This window comes from Genypterus blacodes, unplaced genomic scaffold (assembly GCF_046128005.1).
Source record: "Genypterus blacodes isolate CSIRO-AG114 ecotype Tasmania unplaced genomic scaffold, CSIRO-AGI_Gbla_v1 ptg000012l_1, whole genome shotgun sequence".
NCBI classification, from domain to species: Eukaryota; Metazoa; Chordata; class Actinopteri; order Ophidiiformes; family Ophidiidae; genus Genypterus; species Genypterus blacodes.
In genome coordinates this window covers 7600398-7623652 of record NW_027466826.1, presented here as the reverse complement: position 1 = coordinate 7623652, position 23255 = coordinate 7600398, and the positions used below count along the sequence as shown (strand labels likewise).

General features: G+C 43.0%; 2 protein-coding genes across 2 annotated transcripts in view; one reads left to right on the top strand and one right to left on the bottom strand.

Moving 5' to 3' along the window:
* The window catches only part of slc24a3 (solute carrier family 24 member 3), a 42865-nt gene extending 23176 nt beyond the window's left edge, over positions 1–19689 (top strand). The window contains exons 3-17 of the mRNA XM_076164382.1: positions 11143–11219; positions 11368–11442; positions 11532–11616; positions 11726–11829; positions 12388–12462; positions 12585–12610; positions 12766–12819; positions 13119–13246; positions 13356–13516; positions 13923–14154; positions 14499–14665; positions 15144–15258; positions 15844–15956; positions 16761–16826; positions 16947–19689. Of these exons, the coding sequence (XP_076020497.1) occupies positions 11143–11219; positions 11368–11442; positions 11532–11616; positions 11726–11829; positions 12388–12462; positions 12585–12610; positions 12766–12819; positions 13119–13246; positions 13356–13516; positions 13923–14154; positions 14499–14665; positions 15144–15258; positions 15844–15956; positions 16761–16826; positions 16947–17096 (1628 nt within the window). The 3' untranslated portion in view covers positions 17097–19689. The remainder of the gene's footprint in view (positions 1–11142; positions 11220–11367; positions 11443–11531; positions 11617–11725; positions 11830–12387; positions 12463–12584; positions 12611–12765; positions 12820–13118; positions 13247–13355; positions 13517–13922; positions 14155–14498; positions 14666–15143; positions 15259–15843; positions 15957–16760; positions 16827–16946) is intronic.
* Positions 19690–20634: 945 nt separating this feature from the next.
* rin2a (Ras and Rab interactor 2a) overlaps positions 20635–23255 on the bottom strand; it is a 29359-nt gene continuing 26738 nt past the window's right edge. Inside the window, exon 12 of the mRNA XM_076164370.1 lies at positions 20635–23102. Coding sequence (XP_076020485.1) covers positions 22650–23102 — 453 coding nt within the window. The 3' untranslated portion in view covers positions 20635–22649. The remainder of the gene's footprint in view (positions 23103–23255) is intronic.

Sequence of the window (23255 nt, the reverse complement as noted above, 5' to 3'; positions counted from 1 at the left end):
GAACATTTTGGGAGCATGTATACTTGCAAAGATTGACTTGTCTGAAGATTAGATGTTGTGTAGCTATAACGTCACTATCAGCTCCTATTCAAAACAGTTTGAACATCTTTTTCTACAGTGTTTATGGTCGACTTGGCTCCAATATGTGCAACTTTATAGCTTGTTTTTCATACAGTACAAACACAACAGCCACTGTGGTTTTGTGTTGTAGCTGCATTTCATTGAAAATTGATCAAGTGCAACTGACTTCAAAGCAGCTAAGATCCGCACGACTGTAAGAGAGAAACAATGTGCCTCACTTGGTATCAACTCTATAACAGTACTTGTTTTCCTTTCCTTCGCAATTGTTGTTGTTGCAAGAAGCATTGATGGACATGTTGTCGGATCTGAATCAAACTGTGAAAAATACTTTTTGATATAGGATTTCTGTTTAAAACAAATAAAAGAACACAAACTGTAAATCTGTCTGGTGTTGGCAAACAAGATGCTGATGCTGGTAATGTATTGCTACTATTAGAAAAAAAAGTGGACAAGCTGCATGAGATTACAATCGATGTAGAGAGAGAGAGAGAGAGAGCCATGCTGGGTGTAAAAGAATGATGTCATGGTTTTCAGTAAAGGGGAGATGTAAAGCCTCCAGAGGATCATGTTAGGCCAGAGAATAAAAGAAATCACAAAGTACCATACTGGTGCATGATGGGATTAGCAGCATCCCCATCTGTTTATCTAGACCTGGATGTCATCTATCTGAAGGGAGCATGGGTTGGGTGTGTGTGTGTGTGCGTGTGTGGGAGTGTGAGAACAGTGCAAGCATGTGGAAAATGTGTTTGAGTCCTACATGTACATGTGTGCATGTTGACATGTTGGGCTGAGAGTTGCTGGGGGGCTTATGGAGCTCTACAGACGATAATGGTATAAAGAGGAGAGTGCATTCCATGTCAGGAGGGCAGATGCTAAAGGCCGGGCTCGTGTAATCTTCCTACTGGTCAGAGGGAGGATTGTGCTGTTGATTTCATGGTATTAACTCATGCAGGGCAACAAAAGGGATATCACAATACTGTACGTTGCTCAGCAGAAGCCAAGCTTAAAGAAGTGAAACAAAACATGTTGTTTATACTGCTGTTCCTGTTTAAAAGATTACAGGTGCGTCAACAGTGCATGTAATGTTTAGATTGCTACCAGCTGAGGACGCCGCCTCCATTCATTGTGTAACAAAGGTCAAACTCTCTCTTCAACCCACCTTTGGGTTCAAATAAACTTTGCTTTTAATTCCGCAAATGTGTGCCAGTGTGATGTCATGGCTGGAGTTCTTTATGCATGCGTTCCATAATTAACACAACACAGGCCCAAGGTGCAATACCTGTGTGCAAGGGAGAGGAAGTGACAGGTTGCAGACCGCAAAGGATGGCAGAACATTTATACATCTTTTTTATATAACAACGTCCACACCAAGTAGTATATAGTCTGTCACCACAGAGTCGAGCCCATCGATGTTCATATTCCATGTTGTATTGTCTCTCTAAATCACCAATCATGCAGGCACTTTGTCATAAAAAATCATTGTCCAAAAAAAAAGAAAGGGGGCTCTTAATATCTGCAATTCTTGAATTATCTTATCTTATTTCAATTGAAAGACTGTCAGTGATATAGAGGTTGGCAGTCACATGTTAAAGAGTGTGTCATGGGTCAGAGGCTACAGACGCCTCATATTATAACCACAGTTCCAAAACAGACATGCTCTGTTCACTAGCAACAGTTGGTAAGTTTCCTTCCTTCTATGTGACTGTGGTTTTGCCGTTTCGCTGTTATCTTCGCACTAACAGCCAGTGAACATATACACAGTTGCATTTGTGTAGTGTGCATTGTATGCGTATTAAATGCAGCAAACCTGTCCTGAACATGACTATGTTTGGGGATTTTTGTCATCATCACACTCTTTTCTTTTGTCAGCGTCTGGTGCAGTATGCTTCTCTCCCTCTTTCTCTCTCTCTCACTCTCTTTCTTTCTCTCTCACTCTCTCTGCTGTACTGTTGAAATGGAGCTCCATGGCAGCAGCAGTGCATTAACACTGGGAATTATTAACACAGCAGCCACTGACAGGCCTCTGTGGATACTTGTGTGTGTGTTAGTGTGTGTGTGTGTCAGTGTGTTTATCAGTCTTATTTCTGTGGGCAGGCAAAAACATAACACCGATTCCTTGTTGTTTTGATGTGGCATTGTTTTCATCAATACAGTAGACGTCCATTATGTTGTGCCGGTCATTGCTGTTGGTGCATCTTTTGTCCCTATCTGTCTCCAACTTCCCAGGGTTGCATTCCTTTACTCTTTAAATGCTTCTTCATGGCTTGCCTCCCCCCTTTCCCTTGTTACCTGGAGAAAGCGAGTGAGTGATTGTTGCCGCTACATGGCAATATTTTTTTTCAACTTTTCCACTGCAGAGGCAGCAATATGCCAAGGCACAGCTAGACACCACATGTTTATTCACAAAGTGTGTTTCCATGACTTTTATCGTGTCTTCTCTATATCAGTACACTTTTTTTATTCTCTCTGTTTAATCCCTTTCTACTGACTAGCTTGCAACTCTTCCCTTTACAAGCATTCCACCTCCGCAAATGTGTTTGTAATTAAGCAGCAGGCTCACAGTCACATGCTGTCTCCTGTAAAACAAAGCAGACGATTACATTGGCACAGTGTACTAGAAACGTATGGGAGCACATAAGCCAAAGCAGAATTTGTCTGATTATTCCTCGTTGTGATTCTGCAAATTTACAATCACTAAATTACATTTCCCCCTCATAATTTTATTACAAATTGTTCGCAAAAGGTTGGTCAGAAATTTAAACCAATAGCGTTGCGGAGGCGGGTTCAGATGATGAACAAATATTTTGAAATGGTTTGTGTTTGAAAACTCAGAAAATGATATAGTAAATAAAGTATATCCAGATTAAGATGAACCAGAGTCTTTTAAACACACCAGTGATAATACCTCCTGGCTCCGACCACAGACGGAGGATCAGAAGGTGATACATTGATGAGTATAAGGAGTGGTAAGGTATATTTTCAACCACTACTCTCATCCACTGGACCAGGACAAGTAGCACTGTCTGTTTACATCTCCTGACCTTCTAAATGTGCATTTGTTTTGGCATTCTGTCTCTTGGCAAACATCTCTACCAGTGTCGTCTTTGCAGATGTGGTCCTAGTTTAAACAGGTCATCCTCTGTCCCTTTGAATGTGGTTGGCTGATTGTGTTTTAGCTCAGTAACAATAGAGACTTGAAGAACTCATATGCTGACCAGTAATGAGATCTGTGCTGTTCTGTGTGAACTGGACTGCAGCCCCTGTAGACAGTAGCTCTAGCAGGTGACGCATGTTTTTGGTGTTGTAGATCAAAAGGTTACGGGGGTTAGTCAGTTTCACTCATGTGCACTAGAGCATGGACTTATTTCTGGTCACCATGTGTCAGCCTCAGCTAAAGAAAACATAGTAAATGAGAGGTGCAATGACTCATGGTCACAGCCATAAAATCCAACAGGAATTTCATCAAAAGCAGGGAGAAAGAATGCAGCAGTTGTAAGTAGCTGGATGCAGGTGACTTGTTGCAGAATAAAAGATGGAGATAGTTTACATCTTTATTTGGATGTTTATGCAAATATATGCTTTCTGTGATATACATAATTCAAGAAGTTAAATCCTTCTTTCAACTTAACTTTTTGAATTTGATTTGATTCTGCGGGTGCTACCATGTTGACTGATGCCAAAGAAACATGGACTCTGTCTTCAAGTGCCATGCAAGTATATGAGTCATAAATCATAGCTCCATAGTGTGTGTGTGCGCGCGTGTGTGTGTTGCTCTCTGGCTCCTGATTGCAGATGGTGTTCACCTGGCTGCTGATCGCCAATCAAGAGATCCTTTTATAGCCGCCGTGTCAACTCTCCCTATTTGCTAGTTCCTGTCAGCTTGTTTGTCAGTTGGTGCCTGTCTAGCTCTCGATTGTTTCTTTATGTCAGCCTGTGTGTTTGCGTTTTTGTATGCATTTGGTAAATCCTTGGATCAAACCCAAGCCTCTTGGTGTTGCAACAGTGAAGAGCCACTATAAATCAGTCACATTGTTTTGCGGCTTAACATCAGAACGCCCAGAAATGTCCATGCATCAACCCAAACACACACGTTTTCTTTCATTTTACCAGCGCAAACCCCTGCTGCGTCACGTTTGTAAATATGGACAAAGGGATTTTTTCTTGTTACCGTCTGTAAAAGCCTCTCCAAACCCTTCGTAACTTAACTCTGGTCCCCCAGTGCCACATTTCAGTATTTAGAAAAAAATGTATTAACCTGAGAGAATGTCATGGTTCTGTTGGATTGAAATAAGAAAGGAAAAACAAAAGATAACAAAGACAGTTTGGTGGAAAGACAGAAAGCAGACAGAGGGAATGATGACTGATTCATACAGGAATCGGTGTTCCTCTATAAACTTCTCTGGATGTCTGCTGCCTCCGGTCACAATTAACACACTAGAGGTGTCTCAGCGAGGGCGTGGGGGGACATGTTAGCCCACACTTGAGCTACGCTAGCCTGAGTGCCACCCTGCATGTTAGATATGAAACAAAACGGAGTCATTATCAAGTGTGACTCCACTTAGCCGTGGTAATTATAGGTTAGGCAGTAGCTCAGTGGGTAGAGCTTCCGCTTGGGAACCTCTACCTCTCTGATGGTCGCCGGTTCGAGTCCCTGCCGAGGTGCCCCTGAGCAAGGCACCGAACCCTCATTGATCCCCCCTCTGCGAAGGGTGGTAATGTAATGTAAGTCGCTTTGGATAAAAGCGTCTGCCAAATGATCGTAATGTAATGTAATGTTAGTTTAAAGGTTACAGACTACATGGGGCCTCATTGTCCATGTAAAAATGAATGACTGTTACCAAATTTTCTCCAAAATTATCTGGATGCTTGAAATGAAAACAGATGAATGAATCACCTGTTTTGAATCTAGTGACTCAGTAGAGAGGATTTGGATTCTGGCCCATCAGAAGCTATTGGATTAAATCTAAAGTGATCCTGAATGAAGCCAGTGTTTCTCTCCTAAGGTATAACAAAATACAAGTCTATAAAAACATGGACACATTTGATTGACTTTCTGTCTGGCATCATGCTCGTCCTGTAAATTTCCGTTGGATTGGATCTGCTTTTCACATATTGATTGATTTTTCTTGACAAATGTTAAGGTTCACTCAGCTGGTTGTCGATCCCTCAGCCGTAGCAGCAGATAATGGTGGATTATGTGAGGCTATACATCTGCTAATTCAGCTCCTCTCTTCTGTCTTTGGTCAGTGGGGGTCATACTATGATTTCTTGCTGCCCACGTTTGCTGGTTTGCTGATTAAATGCCAGTATTACCATGTAACCTTTAGCTAGGAAATATCACACAGAGACACACACACACACACATAGAAACTATATTCACACACAAGCAACCGCTGAGTAGTTTCGTCCGTCCACAACAAAATACAACTGTTGATTATATCCATATATTCATATACAGGCAACCTCCTCTCTCTCTCTCTCTCTCTCTCTCTCTCTCTGGCTTATCTTTTCTTCAGATCACATCTCCTTTCCTCGGATTCACACACACTTGGCTGTTGGAGTTGACATTGACCTCAACTTCCAGCACTGCATGATTTATACCGTTCCATATCTCCCTTTCCTCCACCTGCTATCATTTTGCTCAGCTGCACGAGTCTGAAATAGACACATTTTCATGAATGTGACGTCTCCCTGTGGAGGGAAACGCTCCTTGGAGACAGGAATAGGAGCATTTCTGACGCAGAGTGTAGAGAGAGAAAAAGCCTATTCCTGGCCAGCGCTTGTTAAAAGCCTGTCAGAGCGGTGAACTTGTCATTGTGGAGAGGAGAAGGATTGATTGAGGGATATGTTCCTTCCATCAGGGGGCTCTGTGAAACTATAGTTATGGCTTGATCTGATATGATTATCCGCTCAGTTTCACAGACAGAGATGTAACAAGAATAGAAACGTACTGTCATCGCTAATTAATAATAGTGAAGGAGTGAACCTATACAGAAACAAGAAACAACATGTAAATTAATCTGACTGCCAGAAAGCGCTGCTGAAAAGTATGTTTCAGGACTAACATGCAGGGCAGCACAGGCATTGGTTGCCCAGCTACCAGAGCTCCTGTGTGGGCTAATGTGAGCCCCTCTTCCCCTCATAGAGCCACGTCTGGTGTTAATTGTCGCCCGGGGCTGCAGACACTCAGAGGAACACTTTATAGAGGAACAGAGCGAAGGGCAACACCACCTGTACGACCTATTCTTTCTTCTTTTTTTTCGAACTCATCTGCTCTTCACCTTTTCCTTGCTTTGTTTTTAGTTTTCTCTTTTTCCTCTTCCTCTGACCCGTTAAAAGGATTCCTCCCCTTAGTTCCTTCAGAGCTGCACTGCAGATATTTGTAAGCAATATAAAGAGTTAATCTGTGTTCACTTCACTCTGATGTTAGGGGGGCGATTTACAGGAAAATGCTGTAAATGAAGAGTCCACCTCTCTTCGTGATTCCCTCTTGTTTACGCTAATTTCTACACCTTCTTTTCCACTGACGAATGTCCGGCGCGTTAGGTAATACCACCCGCTTGCTTGTAAGCACTTGTGGCAAAAAAATAAATGCAACCACATGCTGCCGTTTGTGTGTGTGTGTGTGTGTGTGTGTGTGTGTGTGTGTGTGTGTGTGTGTGTGTGAGCGTGCACTAAAGTGTACTAAACCACTTGCAGACGTGAGGCCACAGGGTCGGGCATTTTAAACTTACATCATATTTCACCCATGTACACTTTGCTGTTTAAATTGCATGCTGACTGCCTCTATCGCCGCCGCTGCTGCATTCAGAGAATAATTCGAGTATGTGAGGATAAGCCGGTATCCATTAAACACTGACCCTATGTGGCGTTGTCACAAAGCTCTTTTGTCAGGAGGACCAACTGAACCTACCTCAGTGTGCACCGAGCTGCCACTTCTATTAGGACGCCTACTGCAAGACTGCGCTGCCTTTGTGTGTGAGATGGAGATGCATTGGTACATTATCAGTGTGAAGTAAAGAAAAAAGGTCTATGTATTTGAGTAATGATGATTTTATATCATAATTAATCATATCAAGGCACTTAACTGTGGCTGGAACATATTTTAATTGCTTTGGCAACAAAAAATATAAATGTATTCTGTAGTTTAATTGTCTATTTTTATGGTATTACGACAACTCTATACAATTTTCTTTTTTCAAAGCTTGCAATGATTTGAGAGTCTTTGGATAGGTTTACGTTCTCATAAAACACCACCAAATAGAAATGGTGTTTCTAAGGAAACACAGAGCAAACATTCTGGCTCCCCACTCAGATTCCTCATGAATCATAAATGTTGTTGCTGTATGAAGCTCAATGAAAAGCAACGTGAAAGAATTTAAATGATGCAAAGGAAACTCAAGTAGAAGTGAAATTGCACTGATGTACAGCACATTGCCACATTATGCCCCCTTTGAATCTGCACACACTGCTTATTTTAGATGATAGTGGACAACCCAACACAAACACCACTAACAATGCCAGTTAGATTGTAGCGTACTGTTAAACATATTTGACTTTCCGCTTTGCACTGAGAAAACTCGGCAAACTTGAGGGCTTACTTTAGATACCCACTTAAAACTTTAACTTGAACTCAAAAGCTCCCAAAAACCTGACACCTCAGAGATGTCAGGTCTTCAGATGAATGACAGGAGCTCTGCGCTGGCTGGTGTTTCTCTCTGACAGCACGCTCCCCCTACGTATGTCTGTGTCTCTCCCCATCACAACAGATGCTAAGGCATGCTTTGTCATAGATGGAGGAAAAGCCATCTGTCATCTGCATAAAGCGGCATCTTTTCTGTTGCTCTTAAAACACAGAAGCCCTCCGAGATCCCTTTAATGATGCAAAGGATTTGGAGGATTCTCTCTCAGTCTCTCTCGCTCTCTCTCTCTCTCTCTCTCTCTCTCTCTCTCTCTCTCTCTCCCCTATCAGATCTACAAGGGTCTTATGTAATGGCCGTGGTGTTACGTAACTGTTGGGGGTGGCAGATGAGGGGTGGGGGTGTCGGCTGTTGTTTTTCTGCCCCTGGAGTGACAAGCTGTCCGTCTTTGCTTGGGTCAATCCACGTTGATCTGACAGAGCTCAGGGATTTGACGAACTGACAGTGTGTTAAAAACGTGGGCGTTTGTTGGCGTATCAATCAGAAACAAAGGCTTGATTGTGGCAGCGACTCACTTGAACCGCATTTATTTCATCGCAACTGTTTTCTGATCCACCTGTTGAAGAAACTGCTGTTTTGAATCGCACCATGTGTCGGAAGAAATAATGTTTAACTACACGGAGGCTATTCATCAGTGTACAGAATAGTTGCTGTGTAAACACTCGGGGAAAGTAGCATAAAGATTTATCTCAGCCAATCTACCCATCACTTTATTCATCAGTGGAAAATGCCATCCGAGTTAATCAATGTCATTATTCCCGTGTGATGTGTCAGCGTCATTCCAAAGCTGTCATATGGAGAGGGGCTGTGTCACAGATCACACTTTGTTTCTCAGTCTAGCCTACGGTGACACATACAGGAGCCATATGTCATTTAAAGGTCAGAGATTTTTCAAAGGAATAAACAGAACAAAGACCTCACTCACCTACATAACACACACACACACAGACACGCTCACACCAAAGCAAAGAGAGGATTGGGTTTGTGTGATTAACCCTAATTTCCCTTTACCATGTTCATTTAGAGATTCCTAACAGCACACCTTTGCCTCCACCTCTGCGTGTGTGTGTGTGTGTGTTCGGGATTCCGGGATTCCCGATTGGGTCACATCCCAGTTTGTTTGTAGCACCAAAATCTATAACCCAAATAGGCACAGATGCACGAGAAGTGAATGATACAGTTTTGCATTCATAATCTTTTTTCGTCTGCTACAATTCATCAGAGAAAGCGTCTGTTTCTTCCTCCTGTGTTTACTGTCACAGTCTGCTGGGTGTTACTGGAGCCTCGCTGCACTCTGATCACACACTATTTAATAAAAAAAAATCAATCAAATCTCTTTTTGTAGCGCTAATCGGCACATTCTTAAAGCTTTAGGAGGAGGTAGATTGTTATCCTTCATTCATTTGGGAATATGAAAGCCGCTCTTGTGCTTTTCAGTAAATTGAACACAACCAACCTCAGCCAATCATTCAATCTAATACAGTCTAATAGCAGTGTATCCATATTCCCTTCATCCTTTAGTAACATAAAGCCCTACAAACAAACCACAGTCTGCACTTAACCCTAAATGCCAGATAGCTCAGATTATATATTTTCCAGAAACAGCTTTAATGCAGCTGCTACTGTAAACCGTATTGATTTTTATGCTGGACAGAAAGTAGAATGGATGAGCTACTGTAAATCTGGCTATTATGCAATGCTATTGACTCACTGGCTGTTTGACATTCACCTTATATTTTTTTATAAGATTAGTGCAGTACAAGAGGATGATGTCATGGTTGTAGCGATGATCCTAGCTGAAACAGCCAGGGCAGTAGTTTGTTTTCATGCTCAATGCTTGATGCAAGTAACATTTGCATTACAAGCATATTAGCACAGACCAGTAGCAGTGTGAGGTGATACACAGACACACACACACACACATGATATGCAGCCAAACCACATGAAGGTCAGAGAGTGATGTTTTTACGATTGTTGTCAGTATTAACAGCAGGTTTGTCCTCAGGTTTAAACGGAGCCCAGGAAACGCTGGTAGATCAGAGTGGAATTTCTCACTATTTACTGGCAGCAATAACATTTATTACACATGAACACATTTTACCATGTGTGTGTGTGTGTTTGTGATGAGTTTAGATGCATGGTGTATCTATCAGCAACTGGTTGAGGAGAAAAGAAAGAGAAAGAGAGAGAGAAGACAGCATTGTGGTCATGGCCTGTTGCACACCTGCACACACAAACACACACACACACACACATCCCTCGAGAGCACAACTCCCCTTCAGTTGGCTAAAATCTTCGCATGCATTGGCCAGGTTCATCCAGCCTCTAACCCGTGAACTGAAAGAAGAGGTAGTCACGACAAAAAGAGGTGGATTATTGTCGTTATTGTTGAGGGCAGTGTGTATCAGTATGTACGAGGCCCGTGTTTGTAGATATGCGTACAGTATACATCATCCTCATATGTCTCCGTGATGAAACAAGAGTGTTTACCATGGAAACAGGGCAATGCTAAAATTACACATTTGAATCGATGCAATCTTCACAGTGTTCCTATGTAACTTACAAATATAGGAGAGAGGAATGGAGTCCCTGCGGTCAGTCAGTCAGTCATTAGGGACTATTGGCTGTGATGGCTGCTTACAGTGACTGGAAATAGATTTGTGATTGTGGAAATCAGTGTCACTAAGCCACAACCTCCAACAACCCAACTACAGTACAGGAATCAATCTGAGTCCATCTAAGGAAAATGTTATTGCTTATGCTTACTAGGCTTTCATGGGTTAAATGGTTTTCAGAAGAGACTCCACAAAAATAGATGAAATGAACAGTTAGGTGTGTTTTATATTAGAACATCTCAAGCTACAACCATTGGTCAGGCTGAAGGCAGAAGCTGCTTGACTCACAAGCCCTCGGCTGTGGAGAGAATGTCAGTGCGCATTGTGGTGCCCTCATGTTTCACAATCGCAACACAGCAGACACACTGCAAAGAAACGGTCAATGCACACACACACGCACACACCCACAACGTCCACACGGCAAGCACAGTTAATTCCAAATGGTCTCCAGCTACAGGTGCATAACACGGCTGCGGATGAAAAGGCGGCCTGATTTGGCGTGATGGATTCACGCTGTCACGTCTGATGGGTCGACCGCAGCAGGAGGAAGTGGTGTCAAAGCAACGTGTCACACCAGGCGGATTCAAACCCTGCCTCTTATTTAGGATTATATATCGTTTGAATGCTTCAGGCTGTTTCTGGACTTTAATGTCCCATCAGACACACAAGAGGATCTCTCCTCCTCTGACACCTGCAGTTAATAATTCATTTGTCTTCTTTTCTTTCTCTCCTCACAATGTTCGCAGCGATCCACGAGTTCCCCCGAGATTACTTCACCAACCAGGAGCGCGTTGACGGAGCAGTGGGCCTGCATGTCCTGTGTGTGAGTATCTGCACAAACCCAAAGTGAAGGTTGCCACTTTAATACTGTAACGCTGCTAAGGCAATATATATCTTTTAAAAGTATCACAACTTCCCTAAGTATTGCTCGCTCAGCTGATTGGAATTCTTTGTGTGTTTGTCCTCTACAGGCGGTCTACATGTTCTACGCCCTGGCGTTGGTGTGTGATGACTACTTTGTCCCATCACTAGAGAAGATATGCGAGGTAAGGAAACATTGGAAGTCATTGTTATTCCACTATGTTCATCCTTACTTGAGTCCGATCTTCACTGAGTTTGTTTCTTTCCCCATCAGCGTCTTAATCTAAGTGAGGATGTTGCGGGTGCGACCTTCATGGCAGCAGGCAGCTCCGCCCCTGAACTGTTCACCTCTGTTATTGGTGCGAGACACACACACACACACACACACACACACACACAGCGACCCATACATAGACTTCAACCCCACATCTCATAGAGTCTTCATCCTTTTAAACTCTCTGTGTACAGGCGTCTTCATCACTAAAGGCGACGTTGGGGTTGGCACCATCGTGGGTTCGGCTGTCTTCAACATCCTGTGCATTATTGGAGTGTGTGGAATATTTGCTGTCCAGGTATAGTAGAAGTAACAAACACACACACACACACACACAGATACACACCAAGTCAGTGACAGGATTTATTTGGCTCATCATCACCCAGCGCTCTCCCCTTCCTCCCCGCCTCTCTCTCTCTCTCTCTCTCTCTCTCTCTCTCTCTCTCTCTCTCTCTCTCCCTCTCTCTCCCTCTCTCCCCCCCTCTCTCACTAAATTTAGTTTGCAGCGAGTGTGTTCAGCTCATAAATGATCTGTTCTGTCCGCTGCTATAATCCTGGGAGAAAAGGAAAAACACACTTGAAACAATTTTTGCTTTTAAAATTGCACATTACATAAGAGCCAAACACAAGAACACACACACACAGTGACACACACACACACACACACACTCACACAATAACAATGCCACAAGCTATCAAAGGCTTAGCGATTTATCTTGTGTGTCTAGTGTGCACGGCGGTGTGAGATTTTGTGAGACATCTTACTTAACAGGGCTGAAAACAATGGAGTTCAGTATCGGCAACTTTGCCTTTTCTCTGTCCTCCCCTTGTCCTCGTCGTTCCGTCTCTCCACCAGACGATCCGTCTGTCCCGCTGGCCGCTTCTCAGAGACTCTACCTACTACACACTCTCCATCTCTGCTCTCATCGTGGTAAGAAATGACTGGATGTTCAGATTTACTGTATGAATACGATTGATGTCTATACCTACACCCGTAAATGTTTACTTATTCAATTGTATGATTTAGGAATGTTTCTCTTTATTCTCATGCAGTTCATTTATGATGAAAAGGTGGTGTGGTGAGTAAAATCAGCTGTTTGATTCTCATTCATCTGTATAACTTCACTTAAAGACACATATCCATTTTCTCCATCCACCAGCATTTGTGTACAAACAGCATTAATTCTATGGAATAAAATGTTTTGTATAATAAATCCGTCTGTTTGGTTCCCAGGTGGGAAGCTCTCACCTTGATTCTGATGTATTTCGTCTACATTTTGATCATGAAGTAAGTGCGCTTGAATACTTTTACAGATTGTACCCTTATTTATGACAGAATAATAATTAGAATAATAGATAAACATACATATCACATCACCAATCCACCTATTGATTGCACCGCCCCGAGATTCCTGACTACCTTCACTTACAGGCTGATTCACACTCGATTAAGTCATCTTCCATGATTCTATCCGTGATGCGATTGTTTCATAAGCAACTCAACTGATCAATAGCGGCTAGCTATAGCGAGCAAAAGTCCACATGAATGTCAGACTGTGTGAACTTACTTACCTGTTGCCGTTGCAGGATGAACTCCTACATTGTTCGCTTTCTGGGGCGGAGCAAGAAGAACTCTCCTAGTTTGAGGAACGGAGCGGCGAATAACGCTGAACTGGACGACGGCTGCGACGCCACCGCCGTTCTGTTGAAGAAAGGTAGATTTTGGAATCCAGATAAAATTCTTCTTGCTGCTCATATGTTGTGGCTTGTTGTATGTGGCTTTGTCGCATGTATTGATTTCACTTTTGTGCGTGTTTCCCACAGCAAACCACCACAGGAAGACGTCGGTGCTGATGGTAGACGAGCTGCTGTCAGCCTACCCTCACCAGCTGACCTTCTCCGAGGCCGGCATGAGGATCATGATCACCAGCCACTTCTCCCCTAGAACCCGCCTCACCATGGCCTCACGAATGCTCATCACCGAGGTAAAGACACAAACAGGTGCTACAGCCGCACCTCTGATTGGAAAAAAAGATTGCTGCCATTTCCAATTTGAAACAAAGCCACAGTGTTTGTTTGTCCGAGAGGGAAAAACAATCCAGGCAGCCGACTTAACAAGGTAATCTGGTTCTGCACAGAGGAGCCGGCCTGCACACCGGGGGGGCACGCTGACAATTCTAAGCGTTTCCTGTTTTTTTATACTTAACCGAGGACCAATCAGGGAAAAAATGTAGTCATGTTCTGTGACTAGATCTCACCTAATGTCACTTTCCTGAGATGCAGGTGTCCTGGAGTGTTGCTGCCGTGCGCTCGTTCAACATTCAACTCTTTTTAGACATTGTATTCAAGTGATACAGAGGAAGTGTGTGTGTGTGTGTGTTTGTGTTGCAGAGACAGCGCTTGATCAACACGCGGACATTGACGAACGGCGACTCGGACGTCCCGGCCAAAGGAGGGAGTAGACGGGGCATCGAGAACGGGCTGTCTGGTGCCGTCAGCGTTCCCCGCGATGAAAGAGAAGCAGGCAACCAGACAGAGAACGAGGACAATGAGAACAACGAGAACGACGAAGAGGAAGAAGAGGAGGACAGAGACGGGCCCCTTGTACCCTTTCAGTGCCCAGGTATCAGGAAGGAGCATCACAGCTCTTGAGTGTTAACTGTTTGACTTCAAGAAGACCCTGTGAAATCTAATCTGTTTTGATCAAATTGTGGTTCTGCTTCAGATGAAGCCTCTTAATTAAATCATGACTCATTCAAAACAACTTATAATTGATGAGCAATCTATCGGCTCACTTATCAGTTCGGCTCGTGTAATTTTCTCAAACTAATTTGATGCAAGAATCACAACTCTGGCAGATAATGTCAAAGATGTATTGCTAGGGTTTGTGTAACGGATAGAGAATGTGTTCATCTTAAGGTTTACGTCATCTAATCTGATATTGTGCCCCTCCCTGTGTATTTGCAGCTGGTGTGTGTAACAAGGTGAAGTGGTTGCTGGCGTGGCCGCTGTGCCTGCTGCTTTACTTCACCGTCCCCAACTCCTCCAGTCCTCGCTGGGAGACCTGGTTCATGCTCTCGTTCGCGGCCTCCACCCTCTGGATCGCCGCCTTCTCCTACGTCATGGTCTGGATGGTGAGTGGACTGAAGCAAACACTGACACACAAAAGGGACAGAGACACAACACAAAAAGGATTGTAAGGGTGAGAGTATTTTAGAGGGGACACATTAAGCTTTCCCTCAGTTTATAATGTAATACAGTAGGAAGTATATGTTGAATATCGTGTCCATTTTAAACCCCAAACTCAAAGTGAGAACAGGGGTCTCTTTATAATATGTCCCCTTTAATGATCAGCTAACCGTGAGGATGTGAGGTTTTCTCTGATTCATATCATTAAATACTTTAATCCTTTGTTAAACTGTTGTTTACAGACACAGCGATTAATCGATTACTCTTTAAAGAAGCATTAGGTTAAGTGACAGGGTTCTAAGTATAGGATGGGGATCAAATCAATCTCAATCCGTCCTCAATCTCTCTCTCAGGTTTGCCGTCTAATGGTATTTGGCGTATAGAATCAATATGAACCCGTCTCTGTTTGTTCCCGTTTCTTAGGTAACAATCATCGGCTTCACGCTGGCAATCCCGGATGTCATCATGGGCATCACCTTCTTGGCAGCAGGCACCAGCGTCCCTGACTGCATGGCGAGTCTCATCGTGGCACGACAAGGTAAACACACACACACACACAGACACACACGCCTTCGTGCCAAACTACAGGTTACCAAGATATCATTTCACACAAACACTCACACGGTTCATTTGAAGCCAAACAAGAGAATCAAAGCGAAGCCACAATCAAAGAGCTTGAGGAGGGAGGATGACAGGGGGAGGAAGGGGAAGGGAGGGGAGGGGAGGGGAGGGGGGGGTGTAAAGATCGCAGGCTCGTCATCTTTTTTCCACTGCCCTTCTGCTGCGTCTGTGGGGAAAGAAGAGGCGCCGGGGAGCGAAGCGGGTCAGGGAACGCAGCTCAACGGGTTCCCTTCCTCCGTCCTTTCATCCGTGTTTATTCTCGCTCTTGTCATCAAATATTTAAGGACTCGGTGGAAGACACGGTCCAGGCCCCCCTCGTTCAGTTTGTCTTGATCTTGATCTTAGCTTTGTAGTCGTCAGTCTGATAGATAGTAGCTCCGCCGGTAATGCCTTTGATGACCTTCATTGTGTGAAATCTGTCACCCAATCTGTCACCTTTATCGTTTCCTGTCCCCTCTTTGTCGCTCTTCTCTTTACCCCTCCACCGTCTCGGCCTGTGCAGGTATGGGAGACATGGCCGTGTCAAACTCCATCGGCAGTAACGTGTTCGACATCTTAGTGGGTCTCGGTCTTCCCTGGGCCCTGAAGACTCTGGCTATCAACTACGGCTCAGATGTAAGTAGACACAACGCAGACATGAAAAGGCTCGAAACGGCACTAAGACTTGTTTTTCATCTCACCTCTTCACATCTCAGACACCTGATGACCCGTTGGTTGCGGGGAACAAACAGGACTTGAGCTAATGTAACTCAGAACCGTCAAACAGTGAGGTGGCGAGTGTTCTTCCTCGCTCGCTTCTCCTTCAGTTGACCACAGAAAGTCCAAATTTGCAACAATTGCGGCAAGAATGTGAAACACACTGCGGCACGGAGGAGTAAAGAAGGCAGATAAGCTAACGAGACACGCAACACGGTCTCAAGATCGTGTCGGACTTTTCTTCACGCAGAGATAAAACACAGAAGCAGATGGATTAAGTGAGAAAATATGATTAAAACCAGAAACGGATGGGAAAAAAAGAAAGAAAGCTCTGCCCTTGGGATAACAAAACCCAAGCTGGCTTATGAAAAACACATCGGAGATATCAGAGACCAAATCAGCAGGATGTTAATATACTTACATGAGATAAAGCATCAAAAAGGACAACTGGAGCCACCAGAGGGAAAGCAGAACAACAAAGAGTGTTAACTGCGTAAAGAGAATCATCTGCGAATTTACAACAGTTCTGCTCCCGTGGAGGAACTCTTTAATCCGTTATTCACTCTGTCAGTTGTAGTTGAACTGTTTGCTCCCAGGTGTTTTCATCTTTCTTTGCAAAATAAAAGCTCTATCGGGACGCAACAATAAACATGGATATTGAGCTCTTGTTCCTGGAGGACGCAGGGTTTAGGTCAGTCTTAGTAATGTCTCGTCTCCTTCCAGATCAAACTGAACAGTAAAGGACTCATCTTCTCTGTGGGTCTCCTGTTGGCGTCCGTGTTCCTGACAGTGAGTATCAAGACACGACAAATGAAATGCCAGAGAGCTTTTGTCTCCATATCTGATGAATTCCTGTCTGTCTGTCTTTGTCGTCTTTCTGCCTGTCTGTCTGTCTTTCTGTCTGTTCAGGTTTTGGGAGTCCATCTTAACAAGTGGACCCTGGACAAGCGTCTGGGTCTGACGTGTCTCCTCCTTTACTCTGTTTTCCTGTGTATCTCCTGCCTCATCGAGTACAACATCTTCACCTTTGTCAACCTGCCAACCTGCAGGGATGACTGAGACACAAATACATACACACACTCACAGACACACACTCACACACATGCGCACGCGTACCCAACACAAGTGCACACACATGTAAATATGTTTTGGTTTGTTTGAAGCTACTAGGAATGCAAAGTGGAATGTGGGAGAGCATAATATGAGGATGACGATGACAATGATGACGATGATGATGATGATGGAGAATGATTTAGATGGGATTCGACACAGCTCAGATTGGCTCGCTGTTCACTGCTTCTTCTACCCAGGAGGCCAGAGGGGAGCTGCAATCTGATGTTGTTCTGATGTGTGTGTGTGTGTGTGTGTGTGTGTGTGTGTGCTCTGTCTTTCCACACACACAAAACAGGGTGTGTGTGCACTCGGTTTTGGTGAGCTGAGATGTAATTGCGTGCCGTTGCGTTCATGCTCTTTCTAAGCTCTCACGCAAGACTGGAGACAAAAAAACACTCAACTACTGACGTGGGGACCTTTATTTTGAAAACCTCACATATAAGGTTGAGCTGTGACATAGTGGAGGATAGTGATGATGTCTTTTAGCTGCTACCCTTCCCCTGAAAGGAAACGCCGGTCTTTTAGAAGCTACTCAGCTACTACACTTTGTCGCTTTTATAAGATCAAATTCCGTCTTGTGTTTGACTGCCTGCGTAATACTTTAACATCTTTAAAATCAGTCGGCTTTGTCTGTTTCCCGGTGAACGTGGGTATGAGGCTTCAGGCCTTTCAGCTGAAGGACGACAGCAGCGTCGCATCTGTAGCTTGTGTGTGTTTTGTATTGAACAAATCAGTAGCTTTATGGAGAATTTTAGCTCTTGTGTAAATAGTTCACCTCTGTAAATAACCCCCAGATTCCTTATTTATTATTTATTAATGTCAGACGCACATCTCTGTTCTGGAGGTCATCAAACACCTACAGTGATCTCGAACAGGTTTATATATATATTTAGATACACAGTATATATATATATGGACCCAGGGTGCATTGTGGGAGCGCGTTGAGCCTCGGATCTCCCCCCCCCCCCCCCCAACCTCCTGTACCAACAAGCACAATTTCTCCTGGCGGTATTTGTCGTCGACTTCGGTTACTTTCTTGCACTGAACAGCTTTCGGATAGCTTCACAATAAAATGGAGGTTTCTTTATAAAATAATGATACACGCTGATTATGAGGAGACTGTCCTGTAAAATGAAGCGTGTATGTATGGATTTTACCTGTTGAATGGGTGAAATGGTGATGTTTGTGGGGGATTGTTAGGATGTTTCCCGTATCCTGTGCTGCCATCTAGTGGCTGGTAACGGAAAATGACAGATAGCTGCTCTTTCTCTCTCTCAAAGACGCTGAGCGGATGGACTCAAACAGTTCTGGCATTATTAGTTCAGCAGCCGAGCAACCTGCATGAGGTATTTCCTGTTTGATGGACGAGCCTGGTCCGTTCCTCTGAGCTCCCAGAGGAGGAAGTGAGGTCATAGTTTACGTAAACACTCTAAATGGAATTTTTAATATGAGTAGTATGAGTAGTTAAAGATGCAATATAAAAAAAAGCACCAAGATTTTCCTCCCGGCTGTAATATTTTAAGCTTGGGGGTTTTAAAACATTTATCCAGGAGTTTATTTGTATTTTGTAATGCATAATGTTTAGATTTGTCCAGATTTGGTAGGTTTGTGGTACATAAATGTTCCTACTACTTTTTCGAGCATGTACAATGTGTATGTGTGTGTGTGTGTGTGTGTGTGTGTGTGTGTGTGTGTGAACCCTCTGGGGATTTTAATCCACTTTGCAGTCAAGGTGCCTGCCAAGCACGTTGCAGCTCAGTCACACTCTGACCACAACATTCATTTGTCCAAATCTGTTGGGTTTTCAAACAGTATCCATTCAAATGTCAGATCTTTGCTCTCCAAAAGGTTCATTTTTAATGTAAAGTGACCGATTTAACTCGTAGGGAAACAGATGGTTCATTTGATTTGTTTCAGGATCTTATCGCTAATTTATTGTTTTATTTATTGACCCATACAACAAAGAAATATTTGTCTTTTGAATGTACAAATGATCATTGTTGCTTGTATATTTATTTATTTGAGAAACACAGGCTGAGCACTCTGTGTTATTAATGGAAAACAGGGTTTAAAATGTGTTTAAATCATATTTAATGCAATAATTGAGAGCGTACAAATATGTAAATATGACACTTTAACGATCGAAGACAAATTTATATTAACAGAGTTTTAAAAAAAAGATGTTTAATTTGTAAATTATGTCTTTCAACATGTGACTTCGTAAACTGCCTGTCATTGATTTTAAAACTATTCATGAAATCGACACAAACCAAACCAAAACAGGACTGTTAGTAACTTTATATCAGCGCCGAGTCAAATTTCTAACACATGAATCTTTACAGAATCACAATCAAATACATTTCCTGATCATGATGAAGAAATATGCTGACATTTTACAGGCCTCAAATAGCATCCATCACTTTTATTGCTCATATCAGGGTGAGGAAGTCACTGCACATCCTTATTGTAGCAGTTGTAGCTCAAACCAGCGTGAATGACCGATGGAAGTTCACTCAATTTCTCTTTTAACACTGACAGAAGTCATCATTTCAGACATTTTCCAGGGCCAATAACTTCAATATCTTCAAGTATTACCAGTGTGTCATCGAATCCAGGTTCTTTTTGTTTGATCATATTGCACAATTGATGCCACAAATTCTTAGTCCAACACATGCTGTGCTGCTATTCTCTCTATGTACCTCCCACCTACAAACTGGTTCCAATGAGACCAACCAAACCATCATGGAGACGTTTCCGTGTTCCAGTGAGGCGTCTTATCAAGGAGTAATTTGTGATATTCACATATTGCTGATGTACATATGTATATAAATAGGTGTAAATGTATTTATATATTTTTTGTCTCAATCTGTATATCTGTTGAATATATTTTCATAGATCCTAGCCCCCCCTGTACTCCCCTTTGTTTTGATGTGTTGGAGACTATTGTCCTTTGTTCACTCGCATGATGATATTTCAATGTAAGAAATTATTTATGGTAACTCTTAATGTACTTTGAGATGAAGTGGGAAGTGACTTCTTAGATTGCACTGGATTTAGTTTGGGAGCAGAGACGCCTGCATGCCGTTGCCGGTAGTGGAGAAGAGAGAAGGAGAACGAGGGCACGAGGGTGTTTGGTTTTCTACACCTCTGCTTACTTACGAGAAGCTCTTTAACGGTTTACTTTACTTTGTGTTTAGATGATTCAGATGTCATTTTAGAGATGATTTTGCTACCTGAGCATCAATAAAGTTTCTCTTTGCTAAAGGTGACTTGCTCCTTGTGGTGAGCTTTTGTAGAACCGTGTACCTGTTGCTGACGTGTGTGTGTGTGTGTGTGTGTGTGTGTGTGTGTAACTGAAACATGACGGCAGCTGTGCCCTTTTGTATGTGTGTTTGGGTTAGAGTAGACATCAAACAGGTGAAGCAGCACTACTGTGGGTTTTGGCGCCCCCTTGTGGTGACAGAACTCCAAAGGACGATGACCATTCCATTGCCAAAATTTATTAAGTGCAAAAGAATATTTTCGCTATAATTCAATGACACGTAACAAAGAAGGAAGATGTTTCATGGATGCAATTGATATTTTGACACCGTAAAGAATATTACAGACATGGGAAAAGCATCTGTGAAAAATCCAGATACATATAAATACTCATTTTGCTCAACCAAAATAGTTTGATTACCAATAACATGGCTGTATACGTCAATAAGAATTAGTAAGACACCTTTTCACTTCGCCCTCATCGATATGCACGGAGAGTTACATGCAGGTTATACACAGGATGATTGATGACTGCCCAACCGCCACCCAAAGGCTCTCAGGTTTCCTTCACACACATTTTCCTCTTGTACTTGTCTGTTTCCTTAAACCGAGATATTACACATCAGTACAAAGCAGGATTGTGGTGTTAATTAAGTCAGTAATTGATCCAAATGATGACAAATGAAACCTTGAAAAGTCACAAAAATTCAACCTTCAAGTATTTTGGTGCTTACAGTCAAAAATGTATATTTCTGTATTGTTCCATAACAAATCCTGCATTTCTCCTCATCTTTTCCATCATATCCTCACATACGTTTGCTTTCTAAATACCTCCAACATCCCCACACACCATGTGCAACCTCAGACCAGCTAAGAGGTCGACACATTCATTTAATAATCTCATCAGGATAAAAACCTTTCATATTTTGTCAGTAGTACGTTTTTTTTTAATGACCTTGTCAAAATCCAGTTGTTCCTCGGTCACATATTGTCAATCTGAATGGGAAAGACACTTCAAAATGAACAAATCTCAAACTGTTATAGTATTTTCATATCTCCAGGATAATCAGTAAAGACACAAATGACTGTTATCTTATCAAAACACTGGCAAACGTGCCTGTTTCTAATATAACATATAAAACACATCAACTACATGCAATAGCATAACGTGTAACTAATCCATAAACTGTTAAATTCTGAAGACGATCATGTTAAAAATGCTTTATTCATTATTTTGCAGTGGCATTTTTTACTGTAAAAGCAACAAAATGTATGTCTTGTAAGTTCTTTAGCTCCCTGTAACATGAATATCCAGTAAATTTAGTGCTTGCAAAATTAATAGAAATACTCTCATTGGATTTAAACACTCAATGCTCTCCTGATTGGTTGCAGAATATTTCAATTGCATTTTGGCATCCAGATGCTCTGAGGCGTAGTGTAGTGATACTATTTTTGTTTCTTTTAGATGGAAACGGGATAAATAGGATCAAAATGCACTTTTCTATGCTCCCATTCCCCACAAGGAGGCGCCAAATCCTCCAAAACAGACATATCCGAGATGAACAATTAATCAAAATACATACAAATAAAAGAACAACGTGCAGTTTGCCAGCAACTGCAATAAGTAAATAGTTAGTTATACACATCACCTATGTATTTAATGTGATTGATCAAAGATTAGTCTCTAGGTATCTGTTCTGATTTTCCTCTACGTACCGAAATGGTAACAAGAATAACAGTTGACCCTGATTCTGCACCGAAAGCATCAGCATGAAGGCACGACTGAGCATACAAAGTGATCTTTACAACGTCTGCAACATCTCTACTGTAATGTCTACACAGGTGGCATAGACTGGGAGAGCTTGAATGCATCACTCCCGTGTTGCTCTCATGCTTAATCCATGACTGGTTACACACGAGAGCCGCGGAAATAACAAGAAACAAACAAACTCCATCTGTCTCGTTTCCTTCCTTTCCTTTCTTGTTTTCCTCTTTTGCACTTGTCTGTTAGACAAAACTTTCCAACCAGGGGATGTTGACCAAGACAGAAGTGCGAGCCAAAAGGAGAAGTCAGGCTTTGTGAGGAAGACTGGCACGTCACGCCATTGTTGCCAGTTTTGTGATGCGAGCTGGTTTAGGTCCCATGAAACCAGATCTGTTACAGATAATGGGCCATACTGTCACAGCTCGGAATCCAAAAAACCCTGTTCATTCAACATTCAGTCAGCCGCCCTGCAGTCATATAGAGATGGAGTTGCCGTTGAGGTGGTTGGGTGGCAAGCTGAGGCCCAGACTCGGGCTGAGACTCAGGCCCGACTGGGCAGACGGGAGGGACAGGGCCGTGCTGAGGTCACTAAGGTTGGCCTGGGAGTCCGTTTTCACAGTGAGGTCATTCAGGTTCGGTGCGGGATAGGGAGCGGAGGGCGCCATGCGTCTGAAGACAAAGTGGAAGACGGCGGCCTGTTCGCGGCTGTGGATCTCGGCCTTGATCTTCTGCGGGTGTGTGTCGGGCGCCAGCTGCTGGCTGCTGCCCTCCATCACCAGGAACAGGCCGTAGTTTTCTGGGTCGGACACTTTAAACTTGTACGCGCAGAGCTGACACACTTCCTCTACCGTGGCGTACGGTCGCACCTGCAGGGTTTTGGCTGTGCAGCCGCTGTCCAGCTCCTGCAGCGCCACACGCAGGTAATTCTGGCAAACAGACAAGAACAAATTCTTATGTTTAATGATTCTGTAACTATTACTTTAGGTAATGCTTCTGATTTAACAGGATCAACTACTCAGACAAGTTCAACCTCTACTTTCAGAGAAGCTTTAAGTGCTATGATTACATGACACCTGCCT